The following is a 20,329-nucleotide window of genomic DNA, read 5'->3' as shown; positions in this document are numbered from 1 at the left end:
AGAGCTTCATCAGAGCTAAACAACAAAAGAAATCTGAAGCTTCTATGTTGAACATTTTCTGAATTATAAGCATTTTTGCATGTCCTGACACCCCCTCTGTGAAAGGAGCCCCCTCCTCAAATATGGGGTCTATCGTAAAACCGTTGGCTGGAGCAGTGTAGGTCAGACTCGTCTACAGTCCTGCCAAATTTCTTATTGATCGATGGAGCCATTTTTGTGCTACGGTTGACCAAAAATCACAGATAAAAAAAAGAAAAGAGAAATAAGTATGAAAACAATATGACTTCCGCTTATGCTTCACGTGCGAGGGTCGTAATAAAGAAAGCCCTTAATATCCTGCTGATACTATAACTGTTTCTTTAAGCAGATTAGCTACCAGTTACTCTGGCCCTATTACATGTGAATGATCTCTGGAAACATTAGTGTTGTTTATGTTGATTGCAGCAAAATCATGTAAGAAACAAGTTTAAATGGATATTGCTGCACTTGTTGAATCTGCTATAGTTTTCATGCCAGGCAGGGTTGCCAGATTAAAATGATGAAGTACCATACTGTTTGTTTAAAATGATTGTATTTTGTCCTAAACTGCGCTAGTTTTAAACAAATATAATGAGGTTGGGGAGGCTGTCAGATGAGATGTGAGTTGTGATTGGCAAGCACATACTAAGAAAGGGAGGGGGTCTTGACCCTGAACAGTAATTATATGTCTATCAACATTGATGCCGGGTCATTTAGGCTTTTTACTGGTTTAAACTTCGATCAGTGATAATATCATTTTTGGATTTCCTTGTGTTTATAATGGGAAGAAGATGCAAGGGTTTTATTATCATAATTCTCCTCAAGGCACTCCCACTGTAGCAGACAAACAATAACAGTTATTGCATGATGGATAGAGGTTTCTTTTAAAAAACATGAACGATGTATCAGATGTTGGAAGAGAGGTTTGTGTTGTTTGAGTGGACCATTTTCAATGAAATGACATGCAGATTAATGCACACAAAGTTTTGACCAATCAGACACTGTAAACTGCTGGAGGTAATGTACAATATGAGGTGTCAGCGGGAGACATCAAACAAAAGTTACACAGTTTTCATCACACAAAACTGTAAGAAAAATGAGAGAATGGAAGTTTAAATCAGTTTTTATATCTTAAAAGTTGAAAAGGTTTAGTTGCACAAACAGAACTCTGCTCTCTGATTTCATCTACTTGAACAAGTACATAAAAAACTGTTGACTGCAGCCATTTGTATAAGTAGTTTTGAGAAATTCTCCATTGTGTGAGCGCACTACCTCAACCACCAGCTGAATAAAAACACAGAAAAGATGAAACTCTTTGGAACTGTTGGCTTCAGAAATCAGTGAGGGTTCAACATGTAATTTGTGAAAGAAATGAACTACATATTTATTTCCAAAAGGGAGTAGACACATTGTTTGCAGGTGTGAAGTGGGATCAAACCCAAAATGGGCCAAAAGCAAAACCTGAATGTTCCCTTTGAGGGAGCAAGAGTATCAACGAGCTCAAAAAACTCCCTGCACCTTTCCATGTTGTTGTTTCAAGCACTTTGTCACTTGCTAGGATCACTCTTTACGAATAGTTTGAAATCAGCTTATTTTAAACCTAAACTAAGCCAGACTCATATTTAACTGAGTCTGAAACATGACCACTGCCTTATGCCATGTAATTTCTTAAAATTGCTGGAACATCCAGTTCATCCACATGGTTTCCCTCTTTGGTTCATTATTTTCAAATTACACAATAAGTCACATTTTCATTATACCAATAACTAGTATGGGGTCTGATGCCTCGTGTAAAACTGGGAACAGATGGCAGGAAGACCTCTAGATGGGAGGGTGGGGGGACAATATGTTTGCAAGCATGACAAATGGTGTGCTGCTAGAGTGAAAATCATTTTATTTTTCTGGCTGTGTTTTAAACTTTTCTCGGAAAATTTCATATCACTGGATTGCGACTTTTCTTGAAGATCTGTTCTATCTCTTATCTTTGTTTGAACAAGAAGGAAAAAAAATGTGTGCAACTCATAAGAACATTTCAAAATCCACAAAAGAGGAAAAGTGCGTTTAAAAAGTGACCTTATTTATAATTCACTACCAAGCTGAATGAACAATTTGCCAAGATTTTAGAATACAAAGTGTTTAAACAAAGAGAAAACAAAGTTCTTTGTTTTGCTGTTTGTTATACTTTATTTTATTTTTATGCCTGAGTGATGATGTTTTCTGTTTTAAGATTACCATTAAAAGCTCTGGGTCCACACGAAAATTATAACGCAATTAAATCAAAATGAACTAATGAAAAATGTTTTGCATGACAAAAAAATATGGCAGTTGCCAGTTGGTAAATTTTAATGAAAAAGGCATTCCTGCATGGCTCTTAACATGTTAAACTATGACTGAAAACCAAAGAAATCCACTGCCATCTTGTGGAAGTGATGAGAAAAAAGCAGCCTGTATCAGTCAGATATGTATTACAATGAAGCACAAATGACAAAAATAAACTATGCTGATAAGTGTTTAAAACATCAGAAAGAGCTCAAAATGCAGAATAAAATGGCTATTTTTGTTGTAAACCATGAATGTAATTTATTGACTAAATAAATGAAAAGATGAAGCTACTCTGATGCACAAACATATCTTTTAACACAAAATGAAGACTTGTGAGGACTTTGATTGCAAGAATGTTTAAAGTATGTTTTTGTTTTTCAGTGATGTACTTTTGCACACATTCAAACACGTTCTTTGAAGAAAAAAACAAAAGCAGAATTTGCTAGAAGCAGAGCATAGTTTTATTCATCCATGAACTAGACCTAATACTGGTAGTTCCAAGTTCTTGTCCTATTTTTTCCCTCATTGCTGTCTTGCTTTACCTTCCCTGCTGGTTTGGCCCTGTTATTGTCTTCCACTGTTTTGATTCCCTTTTTGGATATTTATGGTTTTATGGTTCCTGTCTTGTCTTTTTCTTTTGTTAGTCAGTCTAGATGTTCATGTTGTCCTGCATGGAGTTACCATCATTTGGATTTGTATATGCATGCATGTGCTTGTTTTTATTACCTTGTTAGGACTGTTTTTGCAATACACACCAATTTGTGAGGACACACCGCTATGGGGGACCAACGCCCATTCATTGTGGGTTCAAATGCTGTTTTTAGGGTTAGACTACAGAAGTTAATAGGTGTTCAATTGAAGTTAATGCAAAGTCCTTGTAAAGAGAGAAAACATATGTATGTATGTACAGTATGTGTCTGTACATGTATTTGTATTGCTTGTTTGGACATTGACATTATACTATGCTTATAATAACATTGCTGTGTGGGCATTTGCCAGGTCCACATATTGGAAAAAAAACATTTTTGGGTCAGGGTTAGGTTAGGTTTGTTCCTTTGAAGTTAGGTTATGGTTAAGAGTTCAGGGTTAGCCTGTAGAAATGAATGGATGTCGACGTAAAGTCCACACAAGTATAGAGAGACAGTTGTGAGTGTGTGTGTGTGTTCATGATAAATTTCTTGTTTGGACTCATTGCCTGCTGTTCCTGTTGACAAAAAGTCGTTAAAGTTTTTTGCTTTGACTTTGAGTCCTTTATTTATTACCAGTTTTAGACAGCAAGGACTAATATATCACTAATCATGGCGTATCAATGACTTTGAGTTGTTAAATGTTTTCTAGAAAGTAGAAGATACTGAAAATCTTCAGTTTGCCATTCTCCAGCTGGAACCAATTCTAGAGTTTTTGACAAGAGGCTCCATGCTGGTACACGAGTCGGGCTTGGTAAATAAGGAACTGCATTTTGATGAAACTTGATTTGCCATCAAGCCGCCCACACTCAGAAATGTTTGCTCCCAGTGTCTATGTCCTCTACCTCAGTTACAGCCTAGACCACAGCCTACAGAAACTGTAGGCGAAGATTTAAGAGACTCCACATAATTACTTTCCATTTGAGCCAAGTTTTTGAAGTAGTAGTATGCTCAATACCAGCATTCTGGGTCAATCATTGCTAGACCCAGTCCATGGAGGGGTCCAGCTGGATGTTTATCTATCACTGAAAATTAACTAGACCAGCTACTGTCAAAACAGTTAAGAAGGTCCTGCTCTTTCTGCCTTTTCCTGTGTCTATCATCAAGGAGGTCCCACTGCACCTCTTTAGATATGCACCGCCTTTCTACAAAAGGGGACCCGAGGTTCTTGCCCCATTCAAAATTGTTGTGTTCCTGTTGATTTTTTTACTGAGCATCTATTGCATCAATGGTCCTGTCTGCACCCTGACTGCCTCCTTGATTAGGCTGTGCATCACYAACCACCTAGATGACCCCCAAAGGGTTCTCTGTCTTTGGCCAAACTGAATCCGTGTGGGATCTCTGCTTTGTCTGTTCTTGCAGAACAGCCCCTGTCTTTCCCCTTCAGACTGCCCCCAGGCTGTTTATTGAATTATGTTTCCTGGGTCCCTGATGTTTGTTTGGCTTTACTTCCTCGGCCTCACATGTTCCGCATTTGGGTCATCAATCCTCAAAGGTATAATTTTCTTCACTGACAAATTCTCTCACATGGTGCATAAAAAGGAAGCAAAGCCTTTGCTTCATCTTGTATGTGACCAAGAATGAAATACCCATGCATAATAGGAAAATCAATAAAATAATTTCTAGACATGTAGAGAAAAAATACTCAACTTGTACAGAAAAAAATCTATGGATTGCATGGCTTAGGTCATTTACATTGCAACAATCTTAAAAGACTGATGTGGCAATTCAGTTGATATTTTAGAAACCTGGAAAGACATAGTTATTGTCTTATATTACTAATTTTTGAAGAACTAAAGTTTACAAAGTACAGAACTAGTTAAGCTTTTTCATGAAACTGCCACAGTGAATGGGAACAGTGGGCAACGAGGCTGATGTACAGCTGAGGTTTTCCCCAGAAGAGCCATCTACACAACAAAGACACAGGCTAGGCTGTCTAGTTAGCACCTCAGCTGCAGCTCAGTGGGATTTTCCAGGACTGGAATGAAAGCTATGTGCATGACATTTCATCAATATAAGAAGGCTAGGTTGAGGGGTTTAATCCTTAATCCAACTGGTTTATGTGAGCTCAGGACAACTCAAAGACCTATTGAGTTGAATCAAAGGTACTGTCTGTGGAAGGACAAGCATGACAGGATACTGGCAAGGTTTGGACCTTCTGCTGTCAGTTCTTTAAGGTTTTTGACACAAAGATCCAGCATTCCATAAGCCTGTTTCTTCCATTCAGCCAACAAACTTTTTCCACAAATCATGTCTAAAATAAAAATACAGATTACTTTTGCACATAAGGGTAATCCATGTGACTATTGTTAGGATTGGAAACTGTGGACCACAGTTAACATTTAAAGTGAAAAGTTTGAAATTTGTTTTTGTTATTTTTATTTATTTCAAAATGTTTCAATATGTTGTATATTTGATTTGATCCAGTCAGAGGGGCTGTGGGCCAATAAGGAGGGACAGCCACCTTGTTCTATATGAAAAAAAAGTTAGTGTACTCTGCATTGATGAGTACCCAAACTAAAGTACTTGTACTTGTACTCTGAGAGAAAGTGATGTTGGGACACCCCTGGTTTAAAATGTTACAATAGACATGATTAGACATGAGTCATAGGTTTAGGACGTATTCTGCAATGAACAAAAAAAAAAAAAAATCTGAGAAGCTGGAAACATAATGGAAATAATTGAATTACCAGAGTTCCTATCATTCATTTGTATATTTGTGTCAGCTTTCATAATTTGTTTAGCGAATTCCAGACCAACTTGGTAAATTGGTACCCACAAAAAGCATTGTCATTAACAGAGACATGCTGTTAATGTGTCAAAGTATTCTTGGAAGGACAATGAAAGAAATTCAGTATAAATAATTCTCGAAAATACATTAGATAAGCAACTGCAAAAGCAATGTTAGAGTCACACTCCATTGAGTCACACTCCATTGAGTCACACTCCATTGTTTATCACTTGATGCAGTGGTATATTTCTGTCAATATTTTCTAACACAGTACAAGTAAAGCATGCACGGTTCTTCTTTTGAAGTTAAACACATTGAACCCAATGTGACATATGTATAGAACATTTTAATGCATGCACAAATACTGTGTTATTCATTTGGTCTTCTCTTTCCAAAGTCACCACTGAATCAAAGACAGGATGAGCTTGAGTCAATAAATGCCGCAACCTTGATTAYGTAATGCAATGCAACATAAGAAGCACACAGCAGACAGGAGGATTACTGTCTTGTTAACCACATGTGATGTTCCCATGGTGTCCGGAGAACAGGATAGATCAGTCCAAGTAAGAAATTAGAAATATATTAATGAAAAACATCAAATGAAAACAGCCTTATTGTTGAGGAAAATATCTGATCTAATGTAGTTTAATAGTTTTTAAATCTAATTTTAATCAGTCCTTTTCTGTAAAAAGTTATCTGCATTTCTTCAATTCAACTTCTGTATACCTAACAAATCGACAAACATGTTTGAACATAAAGTCTGTGGAAAAAGGTACTTGCTCTGTTTCATTTCTTTTAAAGTACAGTATATKGCCAATAGGAGGTTTAATTTGCGCTTGACACTGTTTTGCTTGGAACTGAACTCCACAGTAAAACTCCTGCCTTACTCCATCATCCAGATACTGTACACCTGGTGGTATCTGTAAGAATTAAAGACCAGGGAACCAAAATAAGCATGCCAAGCAATTTTTATTTTATTTTTTTTATTTTTTGTCAGCAGCTGTTCTGGAAAAGATGAGTATGTTGTCATCAGTAATTACTGCTGTGAGGAAAAACCTCCCCACTAACCTGTCACTGGTAGCCCTCCCTTCTCCTTCTGGTTATTCATTTTGTCTTACCCCATCCAGAGACCCACCCCCCACGCATCCTTAATAACCCACCCGCATTCAGCATCAAACAGCCTCAACAAATGAAAGCTCAACAGCCAGTTTCCAGGCACAAGTTTTTCAGCAGGAAAAAAATACACAAATAAACAGGAACAAGTTACCCAAAGGACTTGTAATCCAAAAGAAGAGGACAAATCTCAGGAGGAAGCAGGCTCAATCCACATCTGTGAACTGAGGCTAAGAAAGAGTGAAGAGCTGCAAACAGGTAAACTGTTTTTGTATGTGTGATGGGATTTATGTTTTTATGAGTTACCCTTCAGCTCTCTATTGTATCTAAAGGAATGACTAGTTTTTAACAGATTGAACAACAAGAGATGTTTGAGACAAGAACCAGAAATGTCAACACTAAACAGACCAAATGATATAGTTTATTTTGCAAAGTTTTTATATAAAAGGTGAAAAGTTTAGTTAGAGAAAATAAAAATGGAAAAATTAAAATGACCCCTTTGCTTACTGGCTTTCTGTACTTGTCAAGTTGTCTTATTAGTGTGGTTCATGAAGTAGTAATTGGGTTGTAAACACAAACTGAGTATATTTATTAAAATTAGAAATAAAAGTATAGCATCAGTCAGTCTATTTATCTTGGTGTTTATCATTCAGGACTTCAAAAAAAGTTTTAAAAATATTGAAACTGGAGAAAACAGATGAGAAACAGTTTAAGTGACAACAATAATAATTAGTGGGGTGACAACAGGTGTGCTCATCATGCATTATCCATAAATACTATGTTCAAGCATAATGGTGTCCATGTGTGCTCTTGGCACCCGGACACCTTAGGCCAGAATTTGATGATCAACTTTGTTGTCATCTCATCTGATCTGCGGCTGCATGTTTTGCACACTTGAGTGAGGAGAGGGGTGGAGCTGTCCGCTGACCGCTACCTGCTGGTGAGCTGGCTCTGATGGTGGGGGGAGGATGCTGGTCAAACTTGGTAGGTCCTATCTATCATGTTCTGGGGCTGAATGTCACAATGTTGGCAGACAAAGAGGAACAATACCTCAGAGACTTCATACAAAATAGAATTTATTTTATTTGGTGCCATATACAGGATCTGGTCTGGACCTGGGGAGAGTGAAAATGAGCTGGTTAGGAATGTTCTTGTAGAGAAGGAGGTCTTTGTACACAAAGAGGTTCTGGTTTTACTGTGAACTGTGAAGGTTTGAATCTTGAGGAGGCTGTTGAGTGAGATAGACCAGAGTGGAGGGTTAGTTCCAGAATCAGACAAGTGAGGATTTGTGAGGCGAGGACCAACCAGCACAGAAGGTTTCCAGAGCTGAGGGATCCACATGTGGTGAGCTTGATCTTTAACACGCTGGCTGTGGCACAGGAAATCAAACAGGAGTGGCAAGAAGTCCTTTCAAAGAGACAAATGAAAACATGAGAAACAATAATCATGAGCAAAGGTTTTAGCAGCTGAGAACAGTACCCTAATCACTTGATGTTCCAGCAAAGGTCTGAGTAGAATTGACCTCCTTATAAAGCTCTCAAGAAGTCTTTTCCTAATGGCTTGCAGCTGTGATCTATTAGCTGAGGATCATCCAGGAGGGGAGAAGATGACAGCTGCCACACTATTGGGTCTTTCTGGCCTGTGGGACCCAGGAAGTTGCTGATGGGTATTGGCAGTCCAAGCAGAATGCAGCTCAGGTGGTAGCTGAGGAAAAACCTCAGGCATGGGACGAGTTTGTAGAGGCCATAGAGAATAACTTCCGTATGGCTTCAAGGCAGTTTTGGTCTACCATTTGGCGTCACATGGGGTAGAGTGGAGCAATGCACCACCAGCATTGTTTATGGTGGGGATGATGTGCTGCTGACCTCGACTCAGGATGGTGTGCAGAGAACTTCAAAGACCTCCTCAATCCCACCTGCACATCTTCCAATGAAGAAGCAGAGTCTGTGCACATTGGGTTGGGCTCTCCAATCTCAGGTGCTGAGGTCACGGAGGTGGTTAAACATCTTCTTGGTTGCAAGGCCACAGGGATGGATGAGTTTTATCTGGAGTTCCTTAAGGCTCTGGAGGTTGTGGGATTGTGTTGGTTGACACGACTCTGCAATGTTGTGTGGACATCGGGTGAAGCTTCCCTGCATTGGCAGACTGGGATGGTGGTCCCCCTATTCAAAAAGGGGGCCCACAGAGCATGTTCCAACTACAGGGGGATCACACTCCGAAGCCTCCCTGGTAAGGTATATTCAGGGGATTTGGAGAGAGGGGTCCTCAAATCTCTTATTCAGGAAGAGCAGTGTGGTTTTTGTCCTGGTTATGGAAAACTGCACCAACTATACACTCTTCAGGGTCCTGGGAGCATGCATGGGAGATCACCCAACCAGTGAACCAGTGATTAACCAGCCCATCCCATGTGATTTGTGAACTTGAAGAAGATGTTCAACAATGTCCCTCTGGAAGTCCTGTGGGGGGTACTCTGGGAGTAAATGTAAATGGTCTGTACTTATATAGTGCCTTTCTATCCATCCAGGACACTCAAAGTGCTTTACACTTACAGACATTCACCCATTCACACACATTCACACACTGATGATGGCAAACTACATTGTAGCCACAGCTGCCCTGGGGCAGGCTGACAGAGGTGAGGCTGCCATACACAGGCGCCACAAGACCCTCTGACCACCATCAGTAGGCAAGGTGGGTAAGGTGTCTTGCCCAAGGACACAACGACTGAGTCTACTGGACGGGGATCGAGCCAGTGACCTTCCAGTTCCAGGACGACTCCTCTAACCACTCTACCACAGCAGCCCCAGCTGAGTATGAGGTACCATGCACTTTTATGCTGTTAGGTTTCCACAGCCAGTGTTAGAGCTTGGTCTGCATTGCAGGAATTAAGTCAGGCTCATTTCCAGTGAGAGTTGGACTCTAATCCTACGTTCACACCGAACGCGTTTTGAGCGGCCAAAAAGTGCAAAATGCCTCTCGTTGGACACACTATTTTCAGACCGAAGAACGCACTAGTGTTCAAACCAGAACAAGCAGCAGCAGCAGCGAGGTGTGGGAGGAGCATGTCCTCGGCGGGTGAAATAAAGATAAAATAAAAGAAAATGGCTTTGTTTTATTTACAAAAAAGCAAGCAAATGTTGCGCACAGCAGATAATTAACGCACCAGATGATTTAGAGGCAATTTGTTCGGTTAGTTTCGTCACTCCAGAAGCTGCCAGCTGATGGACTTTTTTCTTTTTTTTTTTTTTTTGGTCCAAGCTGATCCACATCGGTGCTGATATATCCTGCCAGAAAATCCAACTGCACATGGTCGATTTCAGGTAAAGATCTCCAGTCCTTCTGTTTTGGTTTTCAGTGGGAGAYGAGTCGAGCGGTGAAAAGTTCAGATATTTGAACTCTGGCGGCGGCTCAGGCGGCRGCGGCTTCCGCTGCACCGCATGCGTGGAAAACGCTCTGCGCCCCTTCCGCCTTCCTTGCGCACCGCCCAAAACGTACGTGACACGACGCACAACCCCTAGAGGCACGTCGTCATAGACTTTGCTTGTGAATCAGCCGCTCCTGCCACTCAAAACGCGTTCGGTGTAAACGYACCATAAGTGCCAACTGCCAAGGTTGCCTTTGTCAATGATTCTGTTCATAGCCTTTATGGACAGAATTTCTAGGTGTAGCCAAGCTGTTAAGGTGGTCTGTTTAAGTGGCTTTAGGATTGCATCTCTGCTTTTTGCAGATGATGTGATCCTGTTGGCTTCATCAGATTGTGATCTCCAGCATTCACTGTAGTGGTTCACAGCCATGCATGATGTAGCTAGGATGAGAATCAGTGCCTCCAAATCTGAGACCATGGTCTTGAGTCAGAAAAGGGTAAAGTTCCTTCTCCCGGTCGGGGAAGGGGCCCTGCCCCAAGTGGAAGAGTTTAAATACAGTATCTCAGGTTCTTGTTCACAAATGAGGAAAAAATTGAGCAGGAGATTGATAGGTAGGTTGGTGCTGTATGTTCAGTGATGTGGGTGCTGTACTGATCTGTCATGGTGAAGGGAGAGCTAAGCTGAAAGGCGAAGCCTCCAATTTACCCGTTGATCTATATACCCTCATCCATGGTCACGAGCTTTGGGTAGTGACCAAAATAATGAGATTACAAGCAGCTGAAATGGGTTTTCTCCGCTGGGTATCTGGGCTCTCCCTTATAGGGTGAGAAGCTCTGTCATCCAGGAGGGACTCAGAGTAGAGCCACTGCTCTTCCACATCAAGAGGAGCCAGTTGAGGTGGCTCAGGCTGCCACATGCAGATAAGCAGAAGATAATTGATGGGAGGACAGGTGTGCTGATTACTTGTGAAAGCCAGGTGGTGTTAAAGAATCTKTGATACTATTGAGGATGTTAAGAGATGACCAAAATTAAAATAGTCTCTCAACAGTATTTCTAAAATGACTAAAAATTCAAGCTGAAAAACATGAAATCTTAAAAGTAATACAAAACCAAAAACAACCCAAAAATCCAGAATATGACACATCAGATTTAAAACAAATATAGTGCAGTCAGGATTATGTGTGAAATTATCTTACTCAACAATACCTCCTTACTTTGATCAGACAGTTAAAATGCTACAAAATTGTTCAGAAATAGCTACTTATAGCTTTGACAATACATAAATAATGTAATACATAGATAATACGTAGAATACATAGATAAATACTGTAAATTTAGGAAGAATCTGACAAACCTGAGGGAAATATGTGTAGTTCTATCTCTAGTTGACATTTAGCCACAACAGTCATCTCCATGGATTTATCAAGACACTATTTGGACATTAAAATTATGGGGTCATTATTGGGGGTGGCAGGGTAATGATGTTAAAAAATCTAACTTTCACAAACCTCAGTGAGAAGACTGGAGTAACTTTCATCTAAGTCTCTTTTCTGCTGCTGCAGTCTTTACTCTATACAGTATGTAATGCAGGAAATAGTCACTCTGCCACAGCACCATTAGATATTAAATCACATCATCAACAAACAATAGAACACTCTACCACTGTAAAACTTTAATTTATTAACTTGACTGGACTTAAGAAAATTAAATAAACAAAATTTAAAAGACCATACTACTTAGCAGTCCCATGAGCCTTTGCTTTAATGAGTAAACTACAGTATATACAGTTTAAAAGACCTGTCCTCCTGTGGCCACAGTAAGRTAAGTTAGAACCACTAACATGAGGGAAGAAATGTACTTTCCATTTCTTAAATCCTACAATTTTTACATAGTAAAATCTTTTTTTTTATTATTCTTTTTTTACTGTAGCTTAAAGAGTCTTGACTCTGTACTTACATGGTAATTATATTTTGATGTCTGAAAGTGCAGCTAACAGGTTAAAAAAAGGCAGAATAATTGCCCAAATCTGTCTGAACATGGGTTTGTAAGACAACTGAAAAAGACAATCAATTCCTACAAATATGAATAAAAATGTTGAAGCAAATGTTAACGGATAGATTCTTAATTATTAATCAATTTAATGATCATGTTTGCCTTCTGTTTGTAGGCCACCTTTGATAAGCTAACTCTTGAYAAGATGTGGAAAAGGACGAAGAGCTCGGGCCAGTCCACCACAAGGCCATGTATAGTATTCATTACATTCTTCTAATATTTTACTGAACATTTTTCAGACAAACAAACATTATTGTAGAGTCTTAGCCAAATAGACCATCATTCACTTCTGGTTCATGTGAGCCTAAAAAGAACCTTTTAAAAAACTTTTTAGACAATTATGTCATGTAATTACACAGGAGGAAACATTCCACTTTTAAGCACTTCTGTATTTTATTACCCACTACATGTCCTCCAGCAGCAACACATCAAATTACCTTTATTTCATTCCAGTTCGATTTATTATAATTTGTAACACATTTTTATTTGTCTCATGCAGGTTTCTCACTTGTTCACCAATACATTCTGCATTTTAATGAGGTTTCTGGCAACAAGTCAGGTAAAATGAAGATCTTGTAATTTCTAAGAGTGTTTTAAATATTGTAATGACTCATATTGAGACTCAGCCAATGTAATAAATAACTGGAAGTATTGAACACCATACCACATATTTCTGTATGTGGCCTGCCTTTGAGCTAAACATGTTCATTTTTTTTAACAAAGCAGAAGGAAGACAGAGTATTTCCGTTATTTCTTCTCGTCGTAATGATCATTAATCTGCAGATTAATGATTCTGACAGGGGCAGAAACAAACTTCTGTGACATCTTCCATCTTTTCACATTCAAAGCCACRTTTAACAGCTGGGCATTTCACGGCTGAGTGGAGTTATTCACACTCCCATTAAATACCGTCGTTACAACGATCATTTATCACACACACGTTAAGTTCTTCTCCCCCTCGTGTTCAGTCAGTTTGGTTTTTCATGTCCTGTCTTGTGATGTGTTACATGTTTTGACAWAAGCACAGCAGAGAGGTTCACTGAGCCAACTAAATCTAAATGCACATTTTTTTATATAATTCTTGAGAAATTTATTTGAACTTATGATAACCACGGAGAGAAAATAAACTGCATCTGCTGAGAATTAAAGGGGAATTATTACACCTGATCCTCTTTATGGCTGAACATGATTGAACGTGTATAGATATACAAAAAATTTGATCCATCAGAGGTGGATCATGACTTTTCATGCTGGCAGTTTTTTTGTGTTGCAAAATCTTGTTATAATCAATTTACAGATGTTTTTTTACAAAAGCCACAAATTATTCAAAAAAACWACAACAACAACAACAACTAACATCTCCCATCAACAGTACAAGTTTTAGATGTAGGGAAGGGTATTTTTGCATTTTACACTAATGATAGTTTCAGAACTTTTAGTTGGACTAACTGAACTTAAGTGATGATTTTCTTAAATTTCCTAAATCATTAAGAATACCTTAATTATTGTTAATAACATTTCATTATAACTTAATTATCAACTCCTAACTCAATTAATAACTTAAGGGTGTCTCAGAATACAAGTATTTCAGTTTTAGTATTCGTCGATACGAAGTACCAATCAAGAGTACTTACTGAGTTAGAAAATAAACATGACTTTGAAAACAAATTTTTGTTTATTTAAAACACAATGGCTCTCCTTCCTTATACGCCTTCAGACCCTCTGACTGGATCAAATCAAATATGCAGCATGCAAAATTTTATATAAATATAAATAATGAGATTTTCTTTCCACTTTTATAAGTTTCTTAATTATGGTACTGACAATTTTTTTCACTTGAAATGTAAACTGTAACACGTTCATTGGAATATCAACACCTGTATCATCGGACCCAACACAAGGACACCACTAAATTAAATATAAATGAGTTATTGTGTTTGACAAAAATGGGCAATGCCCTGACACCATGTTGCACTCCAAATAAACTCATGTTTCAATGAAAGCATAGATTCTTGAAGGAATGTATATGTATTCTTGCTAAAGTTTTAAACACCTATACAGATTATGTAATAAGAATAACTCCCAGCTAATATCACACCATTTTAGCTCAGTGTCTGTAATAAGTGAATGGATTCCAGTCATTTAAGGGTTTTCTAAAATTTATTATTCTTATTGGGTTGGCTTCCTAAGTGAATCAATTGCAGATTCATAATCAAATATTTAACTGCTGAGAGTTTCAGTGGTCCACAAGATATTTTATTTAATAGACAGTTATATGATTGCCCTTTTTATGACAATGGATAATAAAAAAGAACTTAATGATTTATTTTTGGTTGTGTTAAAAATACAGTATGTATAAACTTTAGTATGTTCTCAGCAGCTCTGGGAACATGACTTTCCTGACACCTGCTGGTGGTGAATAAGAAACGGTTTTATTCTTCCAAAAGCAGCATGTTTGTTTTAAACATTTCCTTCCAGTCCTATAATTCTAGATCAGGTGTTGTTTTATTTTTTAGAAAGTTATGATTCCTACAATTTACATACTTTTCTGACTTTAGCTGCCATCCGGAGAAGATCTAAGACACCCGGAGTGATGATCACACAGAACACAACATGTTTGCCAGAGGGTAAAAGCACTCCAGATTTTCAGTGTAAACCAGCACCAGTTACCGTTCAGGAAGGTGAGTTTTTTTTATGCCATTAAAAACACTACAGCTTCACAAACACTCTGTGCGGAATTTAAAAGCATTCTTTCATTTTTAACCCAAGCAGATGTCAAATAAAAAATGTGGGTGAAAAAAAACAATTTCTTTCTGATTTATTTTAGGAAAAATAGCTGTTTTCAAGGCCGTGGTGACGGGAAATCCAACACCTGACGTGTCATGGAGACGAGCCAGAGGAAGTCTCTCAGAGAAGGACAAATTTCAACAAAAGTACGATGAATCAACAGGAGAACACACATTAGAAGTGAGTCATGGATTTTAAAAATACTGTGTGAGTAACACTGAAAGCTTTAACTTTATAAAATATAACTTAACTAAATCTTTTTTACATTACTAAAACATAAAATACAGCCTTTTCTAAAGAAATGTATATGTAACGCATTTTCAGATCCATGCAGTAACCGCTGAAAAGGCAGATACCTACAAATGCTATGCTGTGAATGAATATGGCAAAGCTGTCTGCTCAACAACATTAAAAGTGATTGATGGTAAGATTTATTAAGACAATGTGGTTAAACTCAGCTTTACACTGACAGAACAAACAAAACTTTCAGCTGGATTCAAATACAGCAGCTTGTTATCTGTGCTTGGTCCTTGTTAGGGTTGTTTTTTTACTTTCTTTGATAAYTAGGTGGTATACAGTATTGTTATGAATATTATATTAACAATCAAGTCATWTTTAACATCTAAATTAAGTTGTTTCTGAAATAATCAACAAAAATATTAAAATTACAAAACTAATATATGATGTGATTGAATCAAGGTCTCATTTTTTATTGTCTAAGCATAAAAAAGTAATAGAAAACTACAATTCTTCAAAACTTCAATTTATCAGTCTCAAGAAGTTCCTGATCATTTACTGTACAGTTGTATTAGTAGTCCTATYAGTTATTTAAAAAGAGGAAAGAAAAAAAACAAATGTGTTGTTTTCAGGTTCAACAAATCCTGAAGATTTCAGAAAATTGCTAAAGAAAAGGTTAGAACTTTTATGCTACTGAAACTCCAAATCGGATCTTTTGCCACATATTCTGCATCACTTTTCATTTGAACAGATACAAAGTTGTTTTTTTCCCCATTCTGCAGTAAAGTAGAGACCGCAAATGGAGATAATGAAAAGTTTTGGGATGCAATGCTGAACGCAGACAGAAGAGACTACGAGCGCATCTGTTCCGAGTATAACGTCACGGATCTGCAAATGATTCTYAAAAAGCTTGAAGAGAAAAAAACAGCAAGAGATCAAAACAAGGATCAGGTGTGGAAACTAACAGTTTTCACACAAGATGGATTATTCTCTGTAAAAGCTGATGAAGGCTGTAATAAATATTTCTACTATAGATGTATCATTTTTGCTAATGACCCACAATACATTWACTCATAGCTTGAGTATGTATGACTCATTCACATTCCTGTCAAAACGACTGCAAGTTTAACTAAGTGTTTTTTAAATATCTACAAATGCCGTGATGACACTATTAGCTATCAGAAAAAGCCAATTATAACACTAAATTCTTTCTTTTTATCTTTGTTTTAATCCTTCTCCACCTGAAACTGTTTAGGATGGTGTCATTTGCTACAATGCTGATTCAGAGAAACTTGGCATCAGGAGCCCTGGGAAGACAAATGATACTAGAAATAATAGGTTGCTGCAAAATGACACAGATCTGAACTCAGAGGATGTTGAAGAAGTCAACCAACACAACAAAGAGCTAAACCAAACCACTGCAGAAGAGGACCTACTCCCTACAGAGTTCAAACGTAAGTTTAAAACAAASAAATGAGCTTGGCGTTGGTYGTTCTGCAATAATAGGTTATAAAAAGTTAACATTTCGACACTTGATTAATAATTTTCTARGAGGGAACTGGACACAATAAAGTAAATGAAGAGAGGATAAGAGTTTGAGTTGATCTAAAGGTCGAGTCCTGTATGGTTGGTGGCGTGGAAGAAGCACTCAGAGTGGGGGTTCTGTCTGAGTGGGCAAAYATGCTGGCCAGCTAAAGACTCCAGCAGATAAGTAGATGTTGGTAGGGAAATTATATGAAAATATATGGAGTACTASATTGGACTGCATGGATATGCAGTCAACTTAAAAATATTAAAGCAATAAAAGCAGATGAGAAGGAAAAGTGGGATGAAGGGTGAAGACAAACTGTTCTTAACAGATAAAATGACTATAAAAAGGTGATTAAAGCTGTCAACCCAACACAACTCCAGTTGTTCTTCTTTTTGTGTTTTAGTAAACATACAATAGTTTAAAGGAAGCTGAACGGGGTGGTGGGTGGCATGGTGGCTCAGCGGGTAGAGCTGTTGGCTCTCAGTGAGAAGGTAACCAGATTGAATCCGAGCCAGGGACCTTTCTGGGTGGTGTCTGCGTGTTCTCTCCATGCATTTGTGGGTTTGTTTTTCAGGCACTCCAGCTTCACAGACCAAAAAACATGAAYGTTAGGTTAATTGATAACTCTAAATTGTCTTTAGCAGTGACAGCAGGAATGGTTGATTGTCTCTTTGTGTCCCTTTGATGGACTTGTAACCTGTTCAGGGTGCACGCCCTCCCTCACACAGTGACTGCTGGACATGGGCACCAGTGACCCTGAATGGATAAAATGGGTAACCATAATGGATGAATGGGTTATGATGAGTAGTTGAGAAGTCAGTATCTGCAATCAACAGCACTTAAAAACAAGGTCTAAGTGACAATGCATGGAATACACAGGTTTAAGATTTGAAAATAATAAATCACTTCTTTTTTTCTAGTTTCCAATGTGGATTTTGTTTTAAAAATTCAAGAAATTAAAGCTGAAGAAGGAGATGATGCCCTTTTTGGGTGTGTTCTGACACACCCCCTACCTAAAATAACATGGATGAAGAAAGGTGCYGCCCTGGAAGATGGAGAGAAATACAGGATAACTGTGTCTGAAGACAAACTGATTCACAAGCTGCTRATTAAAGACTGCAGAAAATCAGATAAGGGGATCTATTCGGCTATAGCTGGTATGACATCTTGCAGTGCCTGGCTGGTGGTGAAAGGTAACATTAAAATGATTTATGTTTCATTAACATGCACCAGTGGAGTAATGTTTTCCATAAAATGTAACATCTTGTATGTTGGATTTTAATATGTTTTAAGCTCAGAAAAATCTTTTATCTGGTGGTAAGAAGGAATTTTGCAAAACTGTCCTGGCTGGTGGAGCACAAACTGACCTGGAGAGRGTGGCCAAAGAGCAGCAAATGAAAAACCAACAGGAAATGGAGAAGATCCTAAAAGCTGTAAAAGCAAAACACTCAGCAGGAAAAACAAAAGACAACGTGTCATTACACACTGGAACAGACCGGAAGGAAAATGAGCGAAAAGAGAACAAGCAATGCAAAAACTCAGAAGATGATGCTGTAACAAACTTGGATGATTTGGAGAGTGAAGTGGAAGAAGAGGAGCAACTGAGAGCAGGAGGCATCAAGAGCGAAAGGCACGCCAAAGCACAAGTGGGCTTCAGTAAGGCAACAGGTAAACTCTTCACATATTTCAAGGTAGAAGTATTTAGGAGCAGATCTAGCTCAGGTGGCTGTGGTGGAGTGATTAGGGGAGCCTATCTGTAACTGAAAGGTTGCTGGTTCGATCCTCAGTCACTGTGTCCTTGGACAAGTCACTTCATCCACCTTGGCTTCCTCTGGTGGTCAGAGGGTCTGGTGGCACTGGTGCATGGCAGCCMTGCCTCTGTCAGTGTGCCCTGCAGCTTTGGCAAATGGGTGAAAGACTGTAGTGTAAAGCACTGTGGGGTCCCCATGTGGTTAGTGCTTTAGAAGTTCAGTCCATTTACCATTTAGCTCAAGGCTGATGGGGTACCAATAAAATATGTATAAATTAGAAAGTGTATTTTTGTTTGCAACTAACTACATTTTAAACATGTTTCTGCCATGTTGGTAAAATGTGTACTGTCATAAAATATTTTCTTGTTTTGATCACTGGTCTGTCCAGAGTTCAGTGATGAATGCACCTATGTGGACCAGAAACAACTATTAATCATGAGTCAAAATCAAATGGATAAGTCCAGCAGAAATAAATCCTCCAAAACATCTGTCAAATRTCAGAAAAAACACAAGAAGGTTCACTGGAAAGACCATCCATCAGGTAAGAAAGGAACATACAGTACACACTATAAGATGTACAACACCCTGCTTATGTTGGTAATCATAGTAATTTGGCTTGAATAATGGTGCAGTAGCTCGGTGGTCGGTGCCACAGTCTCATAATCCTGAGTGAGTAGATTTGAGCCCAGCTTGAATCAAAAAAAAAGTCGTAGGTGTAAAACAAAACTTGTGAGTCTGCGGACTGTGGTGATCCCTGCAGAAGGAAGCAATTTAAATAAAAACAATTTGCCTTTAATCCAATAAATTAAAACAATCCTTTTTTGAAACAAGGGCATAATTAGTAAGGATATATACTTTTTACTACATAATGCAATGTGTTTTGCATGAATGTGCTCTGACAGATCTAAATGAAGCAGCGAGTGACAGCGACACTGATGAGAATGAAGAGTCCTCTGATCAGAAAGAGCAACAAAAAATTTCAAAACAAAAAAAGTTAAAGAAAGAAGTTGGAGGTAAGAGATCACACATTGTATTTTACTGTCCTTTAAAGTTAGGTGGAAGTAAGGAAAATGGCACATGGTAAATGGACTGTACTTGTATAGCACCTTTCTATCCATCCAGGACACTCAAAGCTCTTCACACTATGATCTGTGTCCTCATTTGCCCATTCACACAGCACTCTGTTAGGTCTCCTACACAGCTAACATGTACAATCATTTATGGAGACGAATCAGTGCCAATCACATTCATACACTGATGGGACACACATCAGAGGCATTAGGGTTGAAGTAACTTGCCCAAGGACACAACAACTGAGACAGCTGGACGGGGGATCAAACTGGCGACCTTCCAGTTCCAGGACGACTCCCCCTAACCACTCTGCCACAGCCACCTACATGGATCTCCTTTTTTTATTTTTTACAAATCTGAAAAGTATAATGAGCATTTGAATTCAGTCCTTTTAACTCTGACCGACTTGTGTGTTTTAAATAAATGTGCTCTTACACATATGAAGCAGCAAATAATGAACCAAGTGCCACTCTTCAGACAAAGCAACAAACAAGTTTAAAGCCAAGAAAAATGTCAAAAGAAATGGCCGATGGTAAGAGACTACAAATAAATATTGTTGGACCAGTGTTACGTTAGCCTGGCCCTTGCCTTCCTATGCAGCTCCGCTCAATTCTAGTTTCCCTTCACTGCTCCGTCTGGGACTTCTCCCATTGAGATGGATTTCG

At 38.5% G+C, this 20,329-nt stretch overlaps 1 protein-coding gene across 1 annotated transcript in view; it reads left to right on the top strand.

The window, feature by feature from the left end:
• The first annotated feature begins 7,032 nt into the window (after positions 1-7,032).
• Positions 7,033-20,329, top strand: part of LOC106516757 (immunoglobulin-like and fibronectin type III domain-containing protein 1) — a 23,349-nt gene continuing 10,052 nt past the window's right edge. Inside the window, exons 1-13 of the mRNA XM_014007265.1 lie at positions 7,033-7,128; positions 12,403-12,478; positions 12,787-12,846; positions 14,846-14,968; positions 15,115-15,254; positions 15,399-15,498; positions 15,944-15,986; positions 16,094-16,262; positions 16,567-16,765; positions 17,763-18,035; positions 18,136-18,510; positions 18,982-19,134; positions 19,496-19,606. Coding sequence (XP_013862719.1) covers positions 12,433-12,478; positions 12,787-12,846; positions 14,846-14,968; positions 15,115-15,254; positions 15,399-15,498; positions 15,944-15,986; positions 16,094-16,262; positions 16,567-16,765; positions 17,763-18,035; positions 18,136-18,510; positions 18,982-19,134; positions 19,496-19,606 — 1,792 coding nt within the window. The 5' untranslated portion in view covers positions 7,033-7,128; positions 12,403-12,432. The remainder of the gene's footprint in view (positions 7,129-12,402; positions 12,479-12,786; positions 12,847-14,845; positions 14,969-15,114; positions 15,255-15,398; positions 15,499-15,943; positions 15,987-16,093; positions 16,263-16,566; positions 16,766-17,762; positions 18,036-18,135; positions 18,511-18,981; positions 19,135-19,495; positions 19,607-20,329) is intronic.

Source organism: Austrofundulus limnaeus, unplaced genomic scaffold, assembly GCF_001266775.1.
Source record: "Austrofundulus limnaeus strain Quisiro unplaced genomic scaffold, Austrofundulus_limnaeus-1.0 Scaffold41, whole genome shotgun sequence".
Classification (NCBI taxonomy): Eukaryota; Metazoa; Chordata; class Actinopteri; order Cyprinodontiformes; family Rivulidae; genus Austrofundulus; species Austrofundulus limnaeus.
Note: the sequence above shows the minus strand (reverse complement) of the source record. Positions and strands in the feature narration are given on the sequence as shown.